General features: G+C 37.7%; 2 protein-coding genes across 2 annotated transcripts in view; one reads left to right on the top strand and one right to left on the bottom strand.

The window, feature by feature from the left end:
• The first annotated feature begins 7,140 nt into the window (after positions 1-7,140).
• LOC114486106 (signal transducer and activator of transcription 3-like) lies at positions 7,141-7,870 on the top strand. Its single transcript, XM_028488369.2, has 2 exons — positions 7,141-7,625; positions 7,781-7,870. Exons 1-2 carry the CDS (start codon positions 7,455-7,457, stop codon positions 7,868-7,870), a joined length of 261 nt encoding a protein of 86 aa, XP_028344170.1. The 5' UTR covers positions 7,141-7,454.
• Positions 7,871-14,366: 6,496 nt separating this feature from the next.
• The window catches only part of FBXO28 (F-box protein 28), a 30,129-nt gene continuing 26,235 nt past the window's right edge, over positions 14,367-18,260 (bottom strand). The window contains exon 5 of the mRNA XM_024130638.2: positions 14,367-17,909. Coding sequence (XP_023986406.1) covers positions 17,515-17,909 — 395 coding nt within the window. The 3' untranslated portion in view covers positions 14,367-17,514. The remainder of the gene's footprint in view (positions 17,910-18,260) is intronic.

Raw genomic sequence — 18,260 nt, 5'->3', positions numbered from 1 at the left:
AATAACAATGAGGGACTTCCCTGGTGGCGCAGCGGTTAACAATCCTCCTGCCAATGCAGGGGGCATAGGTTCAAGCCCTGGTCTGGGAAGATCCCACATGCCACAGAGCAACTAAGCCCATGCGCCACAACTACTGAGCCTGCTCTCTAGAGCCCGTGAGCCACAACTACTGAGCCTGCATGCCACAACTACTGAAGCTTGCGCACCTGGAGCCTGTGCTCCGCAACAAGAGAAACCACCACAATGAGAAGCCCACGTACCACAGTGAAGAGTAGCCCCCGCTCGCGGCAACTAGAGAAAGCCTGCGCGCAGCAAAAAATAAATAAATAGATAAACTTATTTTTTTAAATAAATAAATAACAACGAAATTCCACCACACATCCACTATAATGGCTAAAAAATTTTTAAACTAGCAATACTAAACTTGATGAGGATGCAAAAAAACTGGAATGCTCATACATTCCTGATGAGAATGTAAAATGATACATTTTGGCACTTCTTATAAAGTTAAACATACACTTGCCATATGACTCAGACATTCCACTCCTAGGTATTTCCCCTAGAGAAATGAAAACATGTTAATACAAAGACTTGTCCATGACTGTTCATAGCAGATTTATTAATAATAGCTCAAAACTAGAAACAATCTACATATCTGTCACTAGGTGACAGGATAAACAAGTCTGGTATATTTATACGGTAGAATACTACTTAGCAGTAAAAAGGAACAAATTATTGACACATGCATCGACATGCACAGATCTCAGAAATATTATGTTGTGTGAAGGAAACCTCACTCAAAAGACTATATCATATATGATTCTTTTTATATGAAACTCTGGAAAAGATAAATCAGATCAGTGGTTGTCTGGGGCTAGTGTTGGGATGGGAATCAACTAGGAAGGATCAAAGCAAACATTTTGCTGTGGTGAAAAGTTCTATATCTCAGTTGTGGTGGTGGTTACATGAGTATATACATTTGTCAAAACTTAGAGAACTGTACACTTAAAATGGATACATTTCATTGCATTTAATGTATTCCTCAATAAATGTAATTTTAAAAATGATGGCTAATGCAATCATTAGTTCTTTAAAGTCCTTTATTTTCCCACTACCTACATCCCTTTCATCATCATTGATGTCATACGTTCCAAAATTCAGTTTTAGCATAGGTATACTATTTTCAAAAAAAGAAACATAGCTTATAAGATTTAAAGTTTTGTTAATTTAATTTTTGAATTGGTGATACATTTCCATGGTTCAAAAATAGAAAAATAGGGCTTCCCTGGTGACTCAGTGGTTGAGAGTCTGCCTGCCAATGCAGGGGACATGGGTTCGTGCCCCGGTCCGGGAAGATCCCACATGCCGCGGAGCGGCTGGGCCCGTGAGCCATGGCCGCTGAGCCTGCGTGTCCAGAGCCTGTGCTCTGCAACGGGAGAGGCCACAACAGTGAGAGGCCCGCGTACCGCAAAAAAAAAAAAAAAAAAAAAAAGAAAAGAAAAATATACAAACAAGTATCTAGGGATAATCTCGCGTGGATACCTGTTACCCGTTGCAAAGTTACTCAATGCCAATATGTAACCCCTGTTAACTCCTTCGCTATTTTTTTAGAGTTTCTTTATGCATATACATGAAATTAGATCGCAGTATGTTATTTCCTTCTTTTTTATTTTTTACACAAAAGTTGGTATACTATAATACTTGTCAGCACATTGTTTTTTTCCTTAACAATCAATCTTGTAGATCTTTCCATATTTGTATATAAAGAATGTTTTTTTCAATTTTTAAATTGTGGTAAAACACACATAACATGAAATGTACCATCTTAACATTTTTAACTGTACAGTTCAGTGTTATTAAATACATAGTGTTGTACAACCATCACCATCATCTACCTTCAGATCCATTTACAACTTGTAAACCAGAAACTCTACCTGTTAAACCATAGCTTCAAGTTCCCTCTTCCCCATCCCCTCACAACCACCATTCCACTTTTTGTCTCTATGACTTTGACTATTTTAAGTACCTCAACAAAGTGGAATCATACAGTTTTTGGTTTTTTTATGACTAGCTTATTTCACTAGCATCTTGTCCCCAAAGGTCATCCACATTGTAGCATATGTCAGAATGTCCTTCCTTTTTAAGGCTAATAATATTCCATTATATGTATATAACACACTTTGCTTATGCATTCATCCATCAGTGGACAGTTGGGTTGCTTCCACATTTTAGCTATTATGTATACTACTGCTATGAACAGAGGTATGCAAATATCTCTTTGAGACCTTGCTTTCATTTCTATTGGGTATTCACCTGGAAGTGGAATTGCTGAATCAAATGGTAATTCTACTTTTAACTTTTTGGGGAACCACTGTATTGTTCTCTACAGCAGCTGTACCATTTTACATTCCCACCAACAGTGCACAGTTCCAATTTCTCCATATCCTTGTCAATACTTGCTGTTTTCTGTATTAGAAATGTTTTTAAAATTATATACTAGCCACCCTAATGTGAGGTGTGTGGTGAGGTGGTGTCTCATCGTAGCTTTGATCTGCATTTCTCTAATGATTAGCAATGTTGAGCATCATTTCATATACTTCTTGGCCATTTATTCATCTTCTTTGGAGAAATGTCTATTCAAGTCCTTTGACCATTTTTGAATAAGGTAGTGTTTTTTGGTTTGATTTTTAGGAATTCTTTATATGTTCTGGATATTAACACTTTATCAGATACATGATTTGCAAATGTTTTCTTCCATTCTGTGGGTTGCCATTACACTCTGTTGATAGTGTCTTTGATCCACAAAATTTAAAAATTTTCATGAAGTCCCATTTATCCACTTTTTCTTTTATGACCTGTGCCTTTGGTGTCACATCCAAGAAATCATTGCCAAGTCCAATGTCATGAAGTTTTGTCTCAATTTCTTCTAAGAGTTTCAGGTCTGACATTAGGTCATGGATTCATTTTGAGTGACTTTTTGTATATGGTATTAGGGAAGAATCCAATTTTGTTCTTTTGCATGTGGATATCCAGCTTTCCTAGCATCATTTGTTGAAGAGCCTTTGAATGGTTTTTGCACTTTTGTCAAAAATCATTGATTTTATATGCAAGTGTTTATTTTTGGATTCTCTATTCCATTCCATTATCTATATGTCTGTCTTTATGTCAGTACCACACTGTTTCGATTACTGTAACTTTGTAGTAAGATTTGAAATCAGGAAGTGTGAGTCCTCCAGCTTTGTTCTTCTTTTTCAAGATTATTTTTAGCTATTTGGGGGTCTCTTGAAAATTCATATGAACTTTAGGATGGGTTTTTCTATTTTTGCAAAAAATTTCAGGGGCTTCCCTGGTGGCGCAGTGGTTGCGCGTCCGCCTGCCGATGCAGGGGGGCCGGGTTCGCGCCCCGGTCTGGGAGGGTCCCGCATGCCGCGGAGTGGCTGGGCCCGTGGGCCATGGCCGCTGGACCTGCGTGTCCGGAGCCTGTGCTCCGCGACGGGAGAGGCCGCGGCGGGGGGAGGCCCACATACCACAAAAAAAAAAAAAAAAAAAAAAAAATTTCATTGGGATTTTGATAGGGGTTGTATTAAATCTATAGATCTCTTTTGGTTGTATTGACATGGTAACACTGTGAAGTCTTCCAGCCCGTGAACTCAGAATGAGTACCAATATTTACATCTTCTTTACTTTTTTCATCAGTATTTTGTAGTTTTCACTGTAAAAGTCTTTCACCTCCTTGGTTAATTAAGTTAATCCCTAAGTATTTTATTCACTTTGTCACTATTATAAGTGGAATTGTTTTCTTAATTTCCTTTTCAGATAGTTCATTGTTAGTGTATAGAAATGCAGCTGATTTTTATGTGTTGACTTTGAATCCTGCTACTTTGCTAAATTTGTTTATTAGTTCTAACAGTTTGTGTGTGTGTGTGTGTGTGTGTGTGTGATCTTATGGTTTCCTGTATGTAAGATCATATCATACATGAACAGAGACAATTTTACTTTTACCTTTCCAATTTTTATGCCTTTTATTTCTTTTTTCTAGCCTAATTTCTCCATCTAGGACCTCCAGCACTATGTTGAGTAGAAGTTGTGAAATTCTTGTTCCTTGCCTTGTTTCTGATCTTACATGGAAAGTTTTCATTCTTTCACCATTGAATATGATGTTTGCTGTGAATTTTTCATATGTGACTTTTATTATGATGAGGTAGTTTCCTTCTATTTCGAGTTTGTTGAGTGTTTTATCATGAAAGGGTGTTGAATTTTGTCAAATGCGTTTTCTGTGTCAGGTGAGATTATTATGTGTTACTTTTCCCTTCGTTCTGTTAATGTGGTATATTATTGAACCATCCTTGCATTCCAGGAATAAATCCCACTTGGTCATGGTGTATAAGCATTTAATATGCTGCTGAATTCAGTTTGCTAGTATTTTGTTGAGGATTTTTGCGTCAATGTTTATAAGGAATATTGGGCTGTAGTTTTCTTTTCTTCTTAAGTCTTTATCTGGCTTTGGTATCAGGGTAACTCTGGCCTCAGAGAATGAAATGAGGAGTGCTCCCTCCTCTTCAATTTTTTTGCAAAAATTTGACAAGAATTGGTAATAGCTCTTCTTTAAATGTTGGTATAATTCACTGGTGAAGCCATCACACCTAGGGCCTTTCTTTTTGATTGCTAATTCAATCTCCTTACTAGTTATAGGTCTATTCACATTTTCTATTTTTTTGTGTGTGATTTAGTCTTGGTAACTTATGTGTTTCTAGGAATTTGTTTCATCTAGGTTATACAATTTGTTGGCACATGATTGCTCATAGTACTCTCTTATAAATAATCCTCTTTATTTCTGTAGATTTGTAGTAATGTCTCTACTTTCATTTCTGATTTTAGTAATTTAATTCTTCTCTCTTTTTTCCTTCATCTCTCTGACTAAATGTTTTTAAATATTACTGACCTTTCTGAAGTACCAACTTTTTTTTTTTTCATTGATTTTCTCTATTGTTTTTCTACTCTCTATTTCATTTATCTCTAATCTTTATTTCCTTCCTTCTGGTAGATTTGGGTTTAATTCTTCTTTTTCTAATTCCTTAAGTTGTAAAGTTAGGTTGTTGATTTGAGATCTTTCTTGTTTTTTACTGCAAGCTATAAATTTCCCCCTTAGTACCACTTTCATTGTTTCCCATAGTTTTGGTATATTTTGTTTTCATTTTTATTAGTCTAAGTATTTTCTAATTTCTCTTGTGATTTCTTCTTTAATCCATTGGTTGTTTTAGAGTATGTTGTTTAATTTCCATAATTTTTTGAATTTTCTACTTTCCTTCTGTTAATGATTTTTAGCTTCATCCTATTGTGGTGGAAGAAAATACTTTGTGTAATCTATTTTTTAAAATCTTTTGAGACTTAATTTGTGGCCTCAAATATGGTCTATCCTGGAAAAGACTTGAGAATGATGTGTATTGAGCAGAATGTGTATTCTGTTATTGGTGGATAGAGTGTTTTGTATAAGTCTGTTAGATCCAGTTTGTCTGTTGTGTTGTTTAAGTCCTCTATTTCTTTACTCACCTTCTGTCTGGCTGTTCTATCCACTATTGTAAGTGCAGTATTGTTACCTCCAACTATTCTTGTAGAACAATTTGTCAACCTTTAAAACAAAAAGGCAAGCTTTTTAGCCAGTAGAATCAGGTTTATTCAGGAATAGCAGAGGGATTGCAACTGGGGACATGCAAACTATGGTGAACCATAGGCAACCAGAGAACAAAGAAGAGAAGCCGAGGAATGCGGGAAGTTGGGAGGGTTTTGTTTTTTATTTTTAATTTTATTTTTTTGGGCACGCCACGTGGCATGTGGGGATCTTAGTTCCCTGACCAGGGATTGAACCCGTGCCCCCTGCACTGGAAGGGTGGAGTCTTAACCACTGGACTGCCAGGGAAGTCCCCATGGGAGGGTTGTTTTGAACAAAAGTCCACTGCAGGAAAGTTCAGGGAGTGGTGGTTTCTCATTGGCTGAGTTGTTGCTGGGCAAGGAGAAAATCTTCCGTCTGATGTGGTAGTAAACTTCTTCCTGTCCAAGAGTGTAAAGTAAGCTGTGACAAATTGTATGTTCATGAGAGCTCCCCTTCAGGGCTTCCTGACTCCATTTAAAATAAGGTTTCCCTTTATTAATTTTCACATATCTGTTTCTCCTTTCAGTGATCTCAGTTTTTGCTTCATATATTTTAATGGTCTGTCACTAGGTGTGTAAATGTTTATAATTGTTATACCTTCTTACTGTATTGACACCTTTGCTAATTTATAATGTCCTTTATCTATTGTAAACTTTTTTGATTTTAAGGCTATTTTGTCTGATATTAGAATAGCCACCCCTGCTCTCTTTTGGTTACTATTTGCATGGAATATACTTTTTCACCCTTTGAATTTCAACCTATTTGCATCTTTGCATCAGAATTGTCTTATAGACAGTAGACAGTTGGATCATGTGTTTTAATCCATTCTGCAAATCTCTGTCTTTTGATTACAGAGTTTAACCCATTTACATGTAAAATAATTACAGATAAGGAGGGACTTACTTTTGTCATTTTTCTAGCTGTTTTCCTCACACTTTTTCTTTTGTGTTTAGTCAATTTTTTTGTAGTGAAATGTTTAATTCCTTTCTCATTTCCTTTTGTGTATATTCTGTAGATTTTTTTGGTGTTTACCATGATTAAATTTAACATCCTAAATCTATAACACTCTAAGTTGAATTTATGCCTGCCTAACTTCAATAACATAAAAAATTTCTGCTCCTTCACAGCTCCATCCCTTTACCTGTCAGTTGTTGATGTCACAGAATTACTTCTTTATATTTACAGTGTGTGCCCCCAAACATAAACTAATAATATTTTAAAATGCATTAGTTTCTTAAATTATGTGGAAAACAAGATTTTGAATTATAAACCAAGCTTACAATAATACTAGCTTTTAAACTAGTGATTTTTTAAATTTAATTTTTATTTTATATTGGGGTATGATTGATTTACAATGTCATGGTAGTTTCAGGTGTACAGCAAAGTGATTTGGTTATACACATACATATATCCATTCTTTTCCAGAATCTTTCCCATATAGGTTATTACAGAATACTGAGTAGAGTTCCCTGTGCTATACAGTAGGTCCCGCCCGATGCATTAAAATAGGCATCTAGCATCTGCTGTCATAAATTGTTCTGAGTTTTTTTATATATATACTTACCTAGAATGAGTTTTCTGAAGGTAGGGACTGTGTCTTAGCTCAACATGTGGTCTCCTAGTGCAATACGTAGAGTGGGTTTATAGTATGACCTAGAGGTAAAAAGCCAAGGATACAGGTAAAAGTGTGAGAGCTTTCTTAGCACCAAACTGACAGCACCTGGAGAACACCTGCCGTGTAACCACCTTTTCCCTCACAATGGCAGCAGCAGCTCAGGCCAAGCAGGAAGGGTAGTGGGTGTGGATGGGGACTAGACAGAGCTGTTTTTCTCCCCGTATCTCCAGCATTCACGTGTACATCGGCTCCCTTTTTTGGCAGCAAGGGGGCCAGGCCAACCATCCCACAGCCGCCGTGGTGACGGAGAAGCAGCAAATGCTGGAGCAACACCTACAGGATGTCCGGAAGCGTGTCCAGGTGAAGCAAGTCTAGGGCAGGAAGACTTTCCTTGGGGAAGTTGCCTGTGGGTCCTGCATGTATCTTCTGTGAGGTTTTTAATCCTATTCAGAAACTTCCTTTTCCCTCTCCCCAGGGAAATCCTTTTTACTTCTGTTTTGGTTTGTTTTAAACAGGATCTAGAACAGAAAATGAAAGTGGTAGAGAATCTCCAGGATGACTTTGATTTCAACTACAAAACCCTCAAGAGTCAAGGAGGCAAGTGAATATTAGAGACGTTAAAATCTCCTTTTCCCATATAGGTTATTACAGAATATTGAGTAGAGTTCCCTGTGCTATATGGTAGGTCCTTGTTGATTATTTTATATATGGTAGTGTGTATACAATAATTCTTAACTCTTAATTTATCCCCTCCCCCCCACCTTTCCCCTTTGCTAACCATAAGTTTGTTTTCAAAGTCTGTGATAGACTAGTGATTTTTTTCTTAATGTAGTAATCTTGTCATTTATGTGGAAAACTGTGCACTTACAAATCAGTGCTACAGTAGCACTAGCTTTTATAATTGCACATGTATTTAATTTTATTGAGATATTTATTTCTGCGTATAGCTTAGAGTTAATGTCTAGTGTCCTTTCATTTAATCTCGCAAGACTCCCTTGAGCATTTCTTGCAGGGCAGATCTAGTGGAAACAGAACCCCTCAGCTTTTCTTTTTCTTTTTTTTTTAATCTGGTAGTGTCTTAATTTCTCCCTCACTTTTGAAGGACAGTTTTGCCAGATATAGGATTCTTGGTTGACAGTGTTTTCTTTTAGCACTTTGAATACATTGACCCACTGCCTTCTGGCCTCCAAAGTTTCTGATGAGAAATCTGCTTATAATCTTATTGAGGATAACTTGTATGTCATGATTTACTTCTCCCTTGTATGATTTCAACGTTCTCTCTTTGTGTTTGGTTTTTGAAAGCTTGATTATATGTGTCTCAGCGTGGGTCTATTTGAGTACATCTTACTTGGAGTTTATTGAGCTTCTTGTATGTTTATATTCACATCTTTCATAAAATTTATGAAGTTTGCAACCATAATTTCTTCAAATATTCTCTTTGCTCTTTTCTCTCTTCTCCTTCTGGGACTCCCGCAATGTGTTTTTTGGCCTATTGTTGGTGTCCCACAGATCCTTTAGTTTCTGTTCATTTCTTCAATCTTTTTCTTTCTCTTTCTCAGACTTAATAATTTCCTTGTCCTATTTCTGTTTCCTAATTCTTTCTTCTGCCTGCTCAAATCTGCCTTCTAGTAAATTTTTTCATTCAGTTATTTACTTTTCAGGTCCAAAATTTCTTTTCTTTGTAGGTTTTCTATCTCTTTATTGATATTTCCATTTTGTTCATACATCATTTTCTTCACTTTCTCCATATCTCCCTTTAGTTCTTTGAGCATCTTTTAAAAAGTTATCTTAAAATCTGTCTAGTATATCTGCCATTAGTCCTTTTTAAGGGACAGTTTCTGTTGATTTATATTTTCCCCTTTAATGGGCCATCCTTTTCTGTTTCTTTGTACGCCTTGTGATTTTGTTGTTGTTGTTGTCGTTATTGAAAACTAGATATTTAAATCTAATAATGTGGTAACTCTGGGAATCATATTCTTCTGCATGCCCAGGATTTGCTGGATTTTGGTAATTGTTTTTGTATATTTATTTATTTTGATTGTTGTAGGCTGTCTCTGTGCTGAGGGTCTGCCTGAGGTATAAACTTAATGTCCTCTCAGGTCTTTATTTGAGACTTTCCCTCAGCATACCTGGTCACTGTCTAATTTTCCCAGTACATAAAGTGGTTGTTGAATGTCCTCGTCTTTAATGTCTGGCTCCCAGACATTAAAAAAGAAAAAGATGAAGGGGTGGTGGTGGAAAGGGTGCTGGCTCTTTAAATCTCCTAGAAGGCGGTGGGAGAGCTGGTGGGAGAGAGGTTTGCAACAATGCAGGGAGCTACAACAGTGGCTTCCTGCAATCTTTGTCTGCACCTTTGTGATCAGAAGCAGTGATCAGTGATCAGAGCACAGGTCCCAAATATTTGGGGGACAGTGTCCTTTTAGCCCATCATGGGTGGTGGATGGGTGGCTGGCTGCTCCTGTGCTAAGACCTGAAGTTGACCCAAATTAACCACAAGTCTTTCCTTGAAAGTGCAAGTCTTCAATAGACCCCAGAGTTCCAAAATAATTACATCAGACAGATCCTGCCAGTGTAATTGTTGTCTAAGTGGGGAGACAGATTCCTGGTTCTTCCTACTCCACTACCTTCCCTGAATCCTTTGGACTTTTGTATCAACTCTCTGAGGTAGGAAGTATTTTACAGATGATGAAACTGAGCCTCAAAGTATTAACTACCCAAGCTGGTATTACATAGCTCATAACTGGTAGAGCTGGGAATAGGCACTCAATTCTGGTTCCATTGCACATATGCTTGACTCTTACTCTGTTGTGTCTTAAGGTGAAGGGAGTGGAGTTCTGAAGAGGCTCCTCTCTTTATTCTACCAGGTTCAGGCCAAGGTCCTCCTTCCTGATCAGAGCCCTCAGCCCAAGGTGGAGAAGGATGAGCATTTCAAGACTGGTTTCTTGGGACTTCCCTGGTGGTCTGGTGGTTAAGAATCCGCCTTCTAATGCAGAGTTTGATCCCTTGACGGGGAACTAAGATCCCACATGCCATGGGGCATCTAAGCCCACGTGCCACAACTAGAGAGCCCATGTGCTGCAACTCCTGAGCCTGCACCCTCTGGAGCCTGTGCACCACAACTAGAGAGAAGCCCACGTGCCACAACAAAGAGTCTGCGCACCGCAACAAAAGATCCTGCGTGCTGCAACTAAGACTTGACGCAGCCAAAAATTAAATTAAATAAATAAATATTTTTTTAAAAAAAGACTGGTTTCTCTCCTGTGGCTCTCAAGGAAGCACTGCCGGGCAGTGTAAAAAGTCCTGTGAAATATTAAAAATATTGAAAATAAAAGTTTTAAAATATTGAAAATAAATTTCCCCAGGAGGCTAGAAAGCCTGTAATAGCTAATTGTTTTCCATGCTTAAGAAAAAAAGAATTTAATATTCTTAAAGCAAGGATTGAAGGAAATACATGCAGCCAATGCAATATATCTTCTGTATCTCTATTTCCTTAGTCATATCTATCTCCCTGTATATATTTACCGCAGTTTATTATTTATTACCTGCTTACTATGTGCTGAGCACTGTTAACCCCTTGACATTCATTCCTTTATTGTCCTCTTACAAGGAAGGCACAAGCTGCATTTGCTTTGGGAATGGAAAGCAGCTGCTATGGCAGCACCTAGGGTTATAGAAACTGGTTATCTAGAGAGCTAAGGCACTTTCTTGTAAGCTTGCTGCAACCCTTCAAAGGAAGAGCAAGCATTTTAGGTCCCCTGCTTCTGCTTCCCCCTCCCCATCTTCTGCTTAGCCTTGAGAAGGCAGGGGTTTCCCCTGTGTCCTAAGACAGAAAGCACGCCATAGGTTTTGCATTCCCGGAGCCAATATTACTATTTACATTGCTGCTTCACATTCCGGGTAGAAACTGACTTTTGTTCAATCTAAAGAACCCAGGGGAAAAAAATTTAAAGAAAACATAAAAGTTGAGAAAGCTCTTTGGTTGAATGTATTTCTATGAACAAAATTTACTGAATTTGGGGAATTTTGTATTTCCTTTCCAGTCATAATTTGTACTTCGTGCTCAAACATCCGCCACTGTTTTTTTCTCCTCACAATTTCCTATAATTTTGCTTTCAGGAAATTACTCACCAAAGCCTGAGGAATATAAGCAAGTTGAAACACATTTTCTGGATGAGAAAAATAATCTTTAATGGAGCCCGTAAGAATTGTTTCAGGAATTAACATGAGGAGTTCATAAATAAAGAGATATCCTTTTATTTTTTTTATTTTTTTGCGGTACGCGGGCCTCTCACTGTTGCGGCCTCTCCCGTTGCGGAGCACAGGCTCCGGACGCGCAGGCTCAGCGGCCACGGCTCACGGGCCCAGCCGCTCCGCGGCATGTGGGATCTTCCCGGACCGGGGTACGAACCCGCTTCCCCTGCATCGGCAGGCGGACTCTCAACCACTGCGCCACCAGGGAAGCCCATCCTTTTACTTTTAAAGCAACAATATTGGTAAAGATTCTTGGTTTCCCAACAATGTGTTTTTTGCATAGCAACTGAACCATCTGAAGGAAATAGGAATAAAGATCTCCACCCTGGTCTACCCTCTGAAGACTGGGAGGTACAGCAGCTGTTTTTATTTTTCTAGGTTTCTGTGATATCTTTTTTTTTTAATTTTTAAAAATATTTATTTTTGGCTGCGTTGGGTCATCGTTGCTGTGTGCGGGCTTTCTCTAGTTGTGGCGAGCAGGGGCTACTCTTCGTTGCGGAGCGCGGGCTTCTCATTGCAGTGGATTCTCTTGTTGCGGAACACAGGCTCTAAGCACCCGGGCTTCAGTAGTTGTGGCTCGTGGGCTCTAGAGCCCAGGCTCAGTAGTTGTGGCACACGGGCTTAGTTGCTCCGCGGCATGTGGCATCTTCCCAGACCAGGGATCGAACCCGTGTCCCCTGCATTGGCAAGTGGATTCTTAACCACGGAGCCACCAGTGAAGTCCGTATGTTTCTGTGATATCTTGATGACTAGAATGCAGTGATGGTGTTGGGGTAACTGATACCACGGCTGTCACCCTCATCTTTCAGCATAAATTCATCTGTGATCTCTTTTCTAAGTTGTGAACAAAGTGGGTAAAGTATGTATCAAAGAAGAGTGTGTTCTTCCTCAGAAAATTTCATTTCCAGTAATTCCCTATCAGTTACATCTTTATGAAACAGAGATGAAATTGATTTGTATGATTTTATTGCACTGAAATTTTGAATAGTCTTGGAGCTGGAAGGAATTTTGAAAAGAGAACTAGACGAGAACGAGTGAGTATTCTTCCCCGGCAGGACAAGAGAATTAGTGGTCACTACTTTTGTATTGACTGGTAGCCAACATTATAGTAAGGCAACTACGGACGTGTGCTAGTGGCCTCCAGCTACATCTCTTGCCAGGACTGCCTATTTAAGACTACAGGTTCTTAGAAGCCTTAAAAATATTTTCTTTTACCTGTATGCCTAGTGTAAATCCATTGTCAAAGAACTTTAGGACAAAAGTTGCCTCCTTCAAGCCTAGTCTTCATGATTTTAAGCTCTGTACGTTACTCTTAACATTAGTGATTTTTGGCATAGATTGCTTCTGGTAGATGTATGAAATGTTCATTTATATATTTATTGAGTTTAAAGAATTAATGTAATCTAGAGTCTCATAGGTCCCAGCTGTTTTAGAATGTAGTAGAGTGTAGCAGAAATACATAAGCTTTGGAGGCAGGTAGGTCTGGGTTCAAATCCCACTTAGGCACTTACTTGTATAACATTCTGGATATGTTGCTTAACCTGAGTTTAACTTCCTTATAGAGAGTAAAACCTGCTTTTTAAAGTGGCTATGAGGATTAAACTAACACAATATACTGCTTTAAGAGGTGGTAGCTATTAGCATGGCATTTGTTAGACGAAGAGCTCCATAATCTTTGTGCATGAAATACGAAGAGAACAAGTAACACTGGTAAAAACACATTTATTTACGTACCCTGTCGTGTGCCCGGGAGGTGTTTTTCACTTTCCAGTAATTGAATTAGGTTATAACAATTAAAATTCCAGAAGGTAAACTATTGTAATTTATTGTTGCTCATGACGTTAAGTAAACAGACATGGTACCACATAAAGTACTTTTAAACACGTCTAAACTTTTGGTATCGCTTTGATGTATACTTTGGCAATGGACCTAATAGATTACCAATATGCTTCTAAATCCCATGGTTCTCTTCAGACACAACAGGAAAAATTTCAATTTAATGTTTCAATTTCAGAAATTTAACAAGGATTCTTAGGAAGCTGGAAAAGGCCATTACTTAAGCCTATAGTGTTTACCACAAATATAAATGTATTGCTATTAAAAATAAAATCGTGGTAGGCAGCAGTCAACTAATTGCTAGTTTCATTTTTTAGATTATATAGGATTTCTTGAAAATAATTCACCTCAGATGGTAGGCTACAGAAGTTTGTTATTTTAAAGTAGTTCTTTACTCATTAACTTTTTGAGGACTAGTTAAAGGAATTCCGATCCCACATCAAATCATTGAATGGCCTATCAAATTGTATTTTACAGTAGAAACTGCCATTTCCAAGAGACTGCATCATACATGGCATTTCCTTTGAGAATGCCTTTATCCCTGCCTTCAAATCTTACTTACAGCATATGATTATTTTTAGAAGGTTTGGTAAGTGTTAAAAAATGGGTACTCATTTTGCTAGAGCAGGATATAAGAATGTGTTGATCACCAAGTATGAGATTTTACATTACATTAAATTAAAATTATATACTGTTGGAAATAGACAAGATAGGGAGTTCCTAGATCCTAGAAAATATTATGGCTAAGGAAATAGAGAACTCAAAAGAGGAATCTACCTCCAAGAAACTACTTCAGTATAGTAAAATAGAATTAAGTGCCCTGTCTTAGGAAAAAGTTTGTTAGTAATAAGGAACTGGGACATCATACATTGTTTCTTTGGAGATTAAAGTGCAGGCTATGAAATGGCATATAAAATAATGCATAAAATAGTGCAATCTTAAGGTGCCATTATTTTTATTACACATAGCCTATGTTCATATGTCCATTTTCGCTCAAAAATCCAGCTGTAGTGACACCTTTTAGCTTATTTATTTAGGCATTACTTATACTCTGTTCTACCCACCTTAGGGGCTACATAGAATATTTTAACATTTTAACAAGTAGAATAATAGCGCATACATTTGAAACTACTAAATAGAGATTAAGGCAAGCCCCTGTGAAGTTCAGTACTCCAAAAACACGTTTTACAAAAAAAAGTTGCTTCCAAAACCAGTGGCTTTAGACCTGATGGCACCCCAAGTTTTTAAAACAGTATGATTACTCTGATTACATTTGTGTTTGCCCCATTATTTCCAGGCTCTGTACATCAAGAGGAGCTCAAAACAAACAAACAAAAAAACAGGTTCTATATCCTCATGTTCTAAAATAATATATAATTCAGAATATGTGAAAACCAAGCCAAGTCCACGTGGGAGATAAGCTGAGAATCCTGTTGGGGGTGAGCAGGAGGCAGTCCTCTCCATTTCTTACATAGGCCCTTCCACAGTGTATCTGTTTATAGTATTGTACCATAATCAGTTTGTAAGTGGGATGACTTATTAGGGAAATCTCCTCTGAAAGACAGCCAAGGAAGATGACAGGAATACTTTATATAAAATGTTGTTCTAGGACAACACAATACTAACATACAGCATTTAAATTACTGACCTACAATCCAGGGCAGGATGGTTTCTCTCTTGGGAGGCTAATTTACAATTTTCCTGTAACATATGTCAGTTTTAGGTGAAGGAAATATTTTGTGACTTGTTGAAACTTAAATACCGTTATACTACCCAAATGCAAGTGTAACAGCTATCAAATGGGCCAAGGCAACATCCTAACATGTTTTAGCTAGTTAAGATTTAAGACTTAAAACAAACTGAACTGTAGTGCTTTATCTCCTACTGTTATGCCACATTCGTGCATTAACAAGTGCAACTCATTAACCTTATGGGCAGATGACTACAAGTGTATACTGTAGAAATTTGGATTCTGAAACAGAAAATCTATCTTTTAATAGTGAGTGCTTATTATGGAAGCCAAATACTCATGTTAACTAAGACTACAGATACATTTAGGGTGTCCAGATGTAGTTTAAAAAGAGACCCAGGGAACTTTAAATAATTCATTAACAACTATTAAAAAGATCATCTGAGGTTGTATCCCTTTGTAAGCCTGTAAACATGTACTCTGTTACTTAAAAGTCTTCCTATTACCAGGAAAGCAGACTATTAAAGGCCATGAGTATTCCAGTAGGCCTCCTCCAAAGTTGTGACAATATGGCTAAATCCTATGATTAAACAAATGAGACCTGCTGAGAAAATGAGTTCCAGACAGGGACTTTTATGGATGACCTTGGCTGACAAATGTTTTTTGGAAATTGTTTATTTTAAAATTACCTTCCCAACAAACCATGAAACACTTGGATGTTATTTTATGGTTTTTCATTGAAAACATACTACATTGTAAATGGAGTTTCAAAGTTAGACAAAGAATTGATCAAAATCTAAGGACAATATTATGTAAGGACAATGTTAAAAATTGATAAGAAAAAGTTTCATTTGGTGAGATTAATCTCAAGGATGCATAACCATGTCATGTTGGACAGATAAAAAAAGGTAGTGACCTTGTGCTTTTATTCAACTAAGGTACTTACCAAAACCTTAGGTTTTATACAGGTGTCAAACTCCCACCTGGAAAGGGATAGTATTCTATACTACACCTAAGTTTACCTTAAATAACTGAAGCCCAAGGCAACAGTTGTTTAAAAGAACTTAACAGGCAAATAATGACTACATAATTTAGTACATTAAAATAAAACTAGGACAGTAATAGTTGACTGTTTCAAAAATATACAACTGGGGAAAATAACCACTGTACACAATTTGGAGGTTGTTAAAGTGACCACTTAGAAGGTTGAACAGTGCAAGACATGCTTTTCCAGTTACAAGCTCAAAACAGGAGTGCAAACGAAATTAAAGCTTTTGTTTAAAGTTGCAGGATAAGGAAAGCTTGAAATTAATATTAAAAAGCTTCCCTCAGGTCATTCCCCAGAAATGAAACGATCAAAATGCTTTTTCATAGTATAATTTTCTTCACTGAACTTTCTTTCAATGGCAAAACTGCATCCCACAGGTTGGGTTCCCTACTTATACCACTGGTCATGACCACATTTGATCAATAAGCATACACAGTGATGAGTAAGTAAGGAAGAGTACTAGTTGCCAGAAGTCTGACATCAATGTAAAGAATTTGGGGTTGGTTCTGCCTTAGCCAGTGTACCTGAACCCTAGAGAGAACAGATAAAGCAATGGGCTTTAATACTCTCTTACTCTTGTAAAACTGGAGGACAAATGGACATACAAATACCACCCCGCCCCCAGAGGCAAGCTGTTGTGGTGGAAGATGTTAAGCGCTTAAATGAACTAAGACGCTGCTCTAAAAAGTGGAGAAGTATAGAGGTTCAAGATAAATACCAGTGCAAGAGCTTTTTAAGTGAGTTGCCTAGGCAATGCATGCATCCATCCATGCAAATGTAGGACATGGCCCCAAAAGTGAACCGAAAACATGTATATAACAACTGGGTAAGTCCCTTGCCAGTAGTTTATAAAAATATATAGTCAATACTGTAGAGGCCCCTTCTACAGCCAATACTATGGAAGTCCATTTTAGTTACCCATTACTTCAATACCAAAAAGCATTTACTACTTCTCAGACATTCCAGACAAAGGTCACTTATAACAAAAAGTCAACTTTTTTTTTAAAAACAAGATACTGTCCATTTAAAAAGTAGGTCTTTTCTTTCAAGTGAACAGGACATTTTATGTATTAAACTTAACTTCTAGTCTGTCAAGACTGGTTTAAGATCCTTATGTAATGTGCATATATGCAGAAACAAATAAACTTGCTTTAAACATTATCTGCACAGAAATAAAGTTAACTTCTCAAAACATGATAGGATAGGTCTGGTTAGTACAAATCTATTGCAAAATAAAAGGATTCTGTGCATCAGTTCAACCAGGAGAAGCGGGAAAGACTGTCCCAACCATGAGAGTTCAAGTTTACGTTGTGTTCTGAAAGCCTAGAGCTAAGGGACACCACGTTGCTCACAGCGTCCTGATATGCAGAACTGCTCAAGCTACGAAGTCAGGGCTTCCTCTGGAGCTAGAAGCGCATTCTGGTTTACTTTCTATTCCGGAGACGTTTAGATTTCCTAAGAGAGTCTATGGCTTCTGCGGCCTTTTTGCGTTTCCGAGGAGACTCTTCATTCTGCCCAGACCCTGAGGAGTCTCCTACTGCACTTTCCATGACTTCTCGCAGCTTGCGTTCCAGCTCTGCCAACCGTGCGTTCTGTTCACCTATGATCTGGGTCTGCTCTAGCAGTTTCTGGTCCTGGTCTTGAAGCTGTTTCTGCTGTTCTTGCACTTTGGTGCGAAGCTCAGAAATTTCACGCCTGAGAACAGTCACCCCAGCACCATTTGTCTTAACCTGCTGCTGGAGTTTGGTAACCTCTTGTCTTGAAGGGTTTTGCTTGGAGAAGAGCTGCATTGTTGTCAGGGCTGCAGAAGGTCCTGGAACTGCGGAGAAATAGTTTAAAATGGTCAATCACTTAAAATGTCTCACTACCAGTAATACTGCATTAATTAAACTTACTCAAAAATAGAATATCCTTTATAATATCACTTCCGCTAATTTCTTCCTTGCAATCTACCTGACCTAATGGATTAGTCAGACACCATGTCTTAACTATAAATGAGTTCGAGTTCTGATTCTCATGTTCATGTGGCAACATGTGGAACGCAAGCAAATGGAGGTGGACATTTAATGGCATAAACTTGGATTTAAAATATTATAAAGCATTTTTAGGACCTAGTAAGAAAATATAAGTAGTAAAATTAGAGTTGAATTATTTCACACAAGCCAACATA

Source organism: Physeter macrocephalus, chromosome 4 (assembly GCF_002837175.3).
Source record: "Physeter macrocephalus isolate SW-GA chromosome 4, ASM283717v5, whole genome shotgun sequence".
NCBI classification, from domain to species: domain Eukaryota; kingdom Metazoa; phylum Chordata; class Mammalia; order Artiodactyla; family Physeteridae; genus Physeter; species Physeter macrocephalus.
Note: the sequence above shows the minus strand (reverse complement) of the source record. Positions and strands in the feature narration are given on the sequence as shown.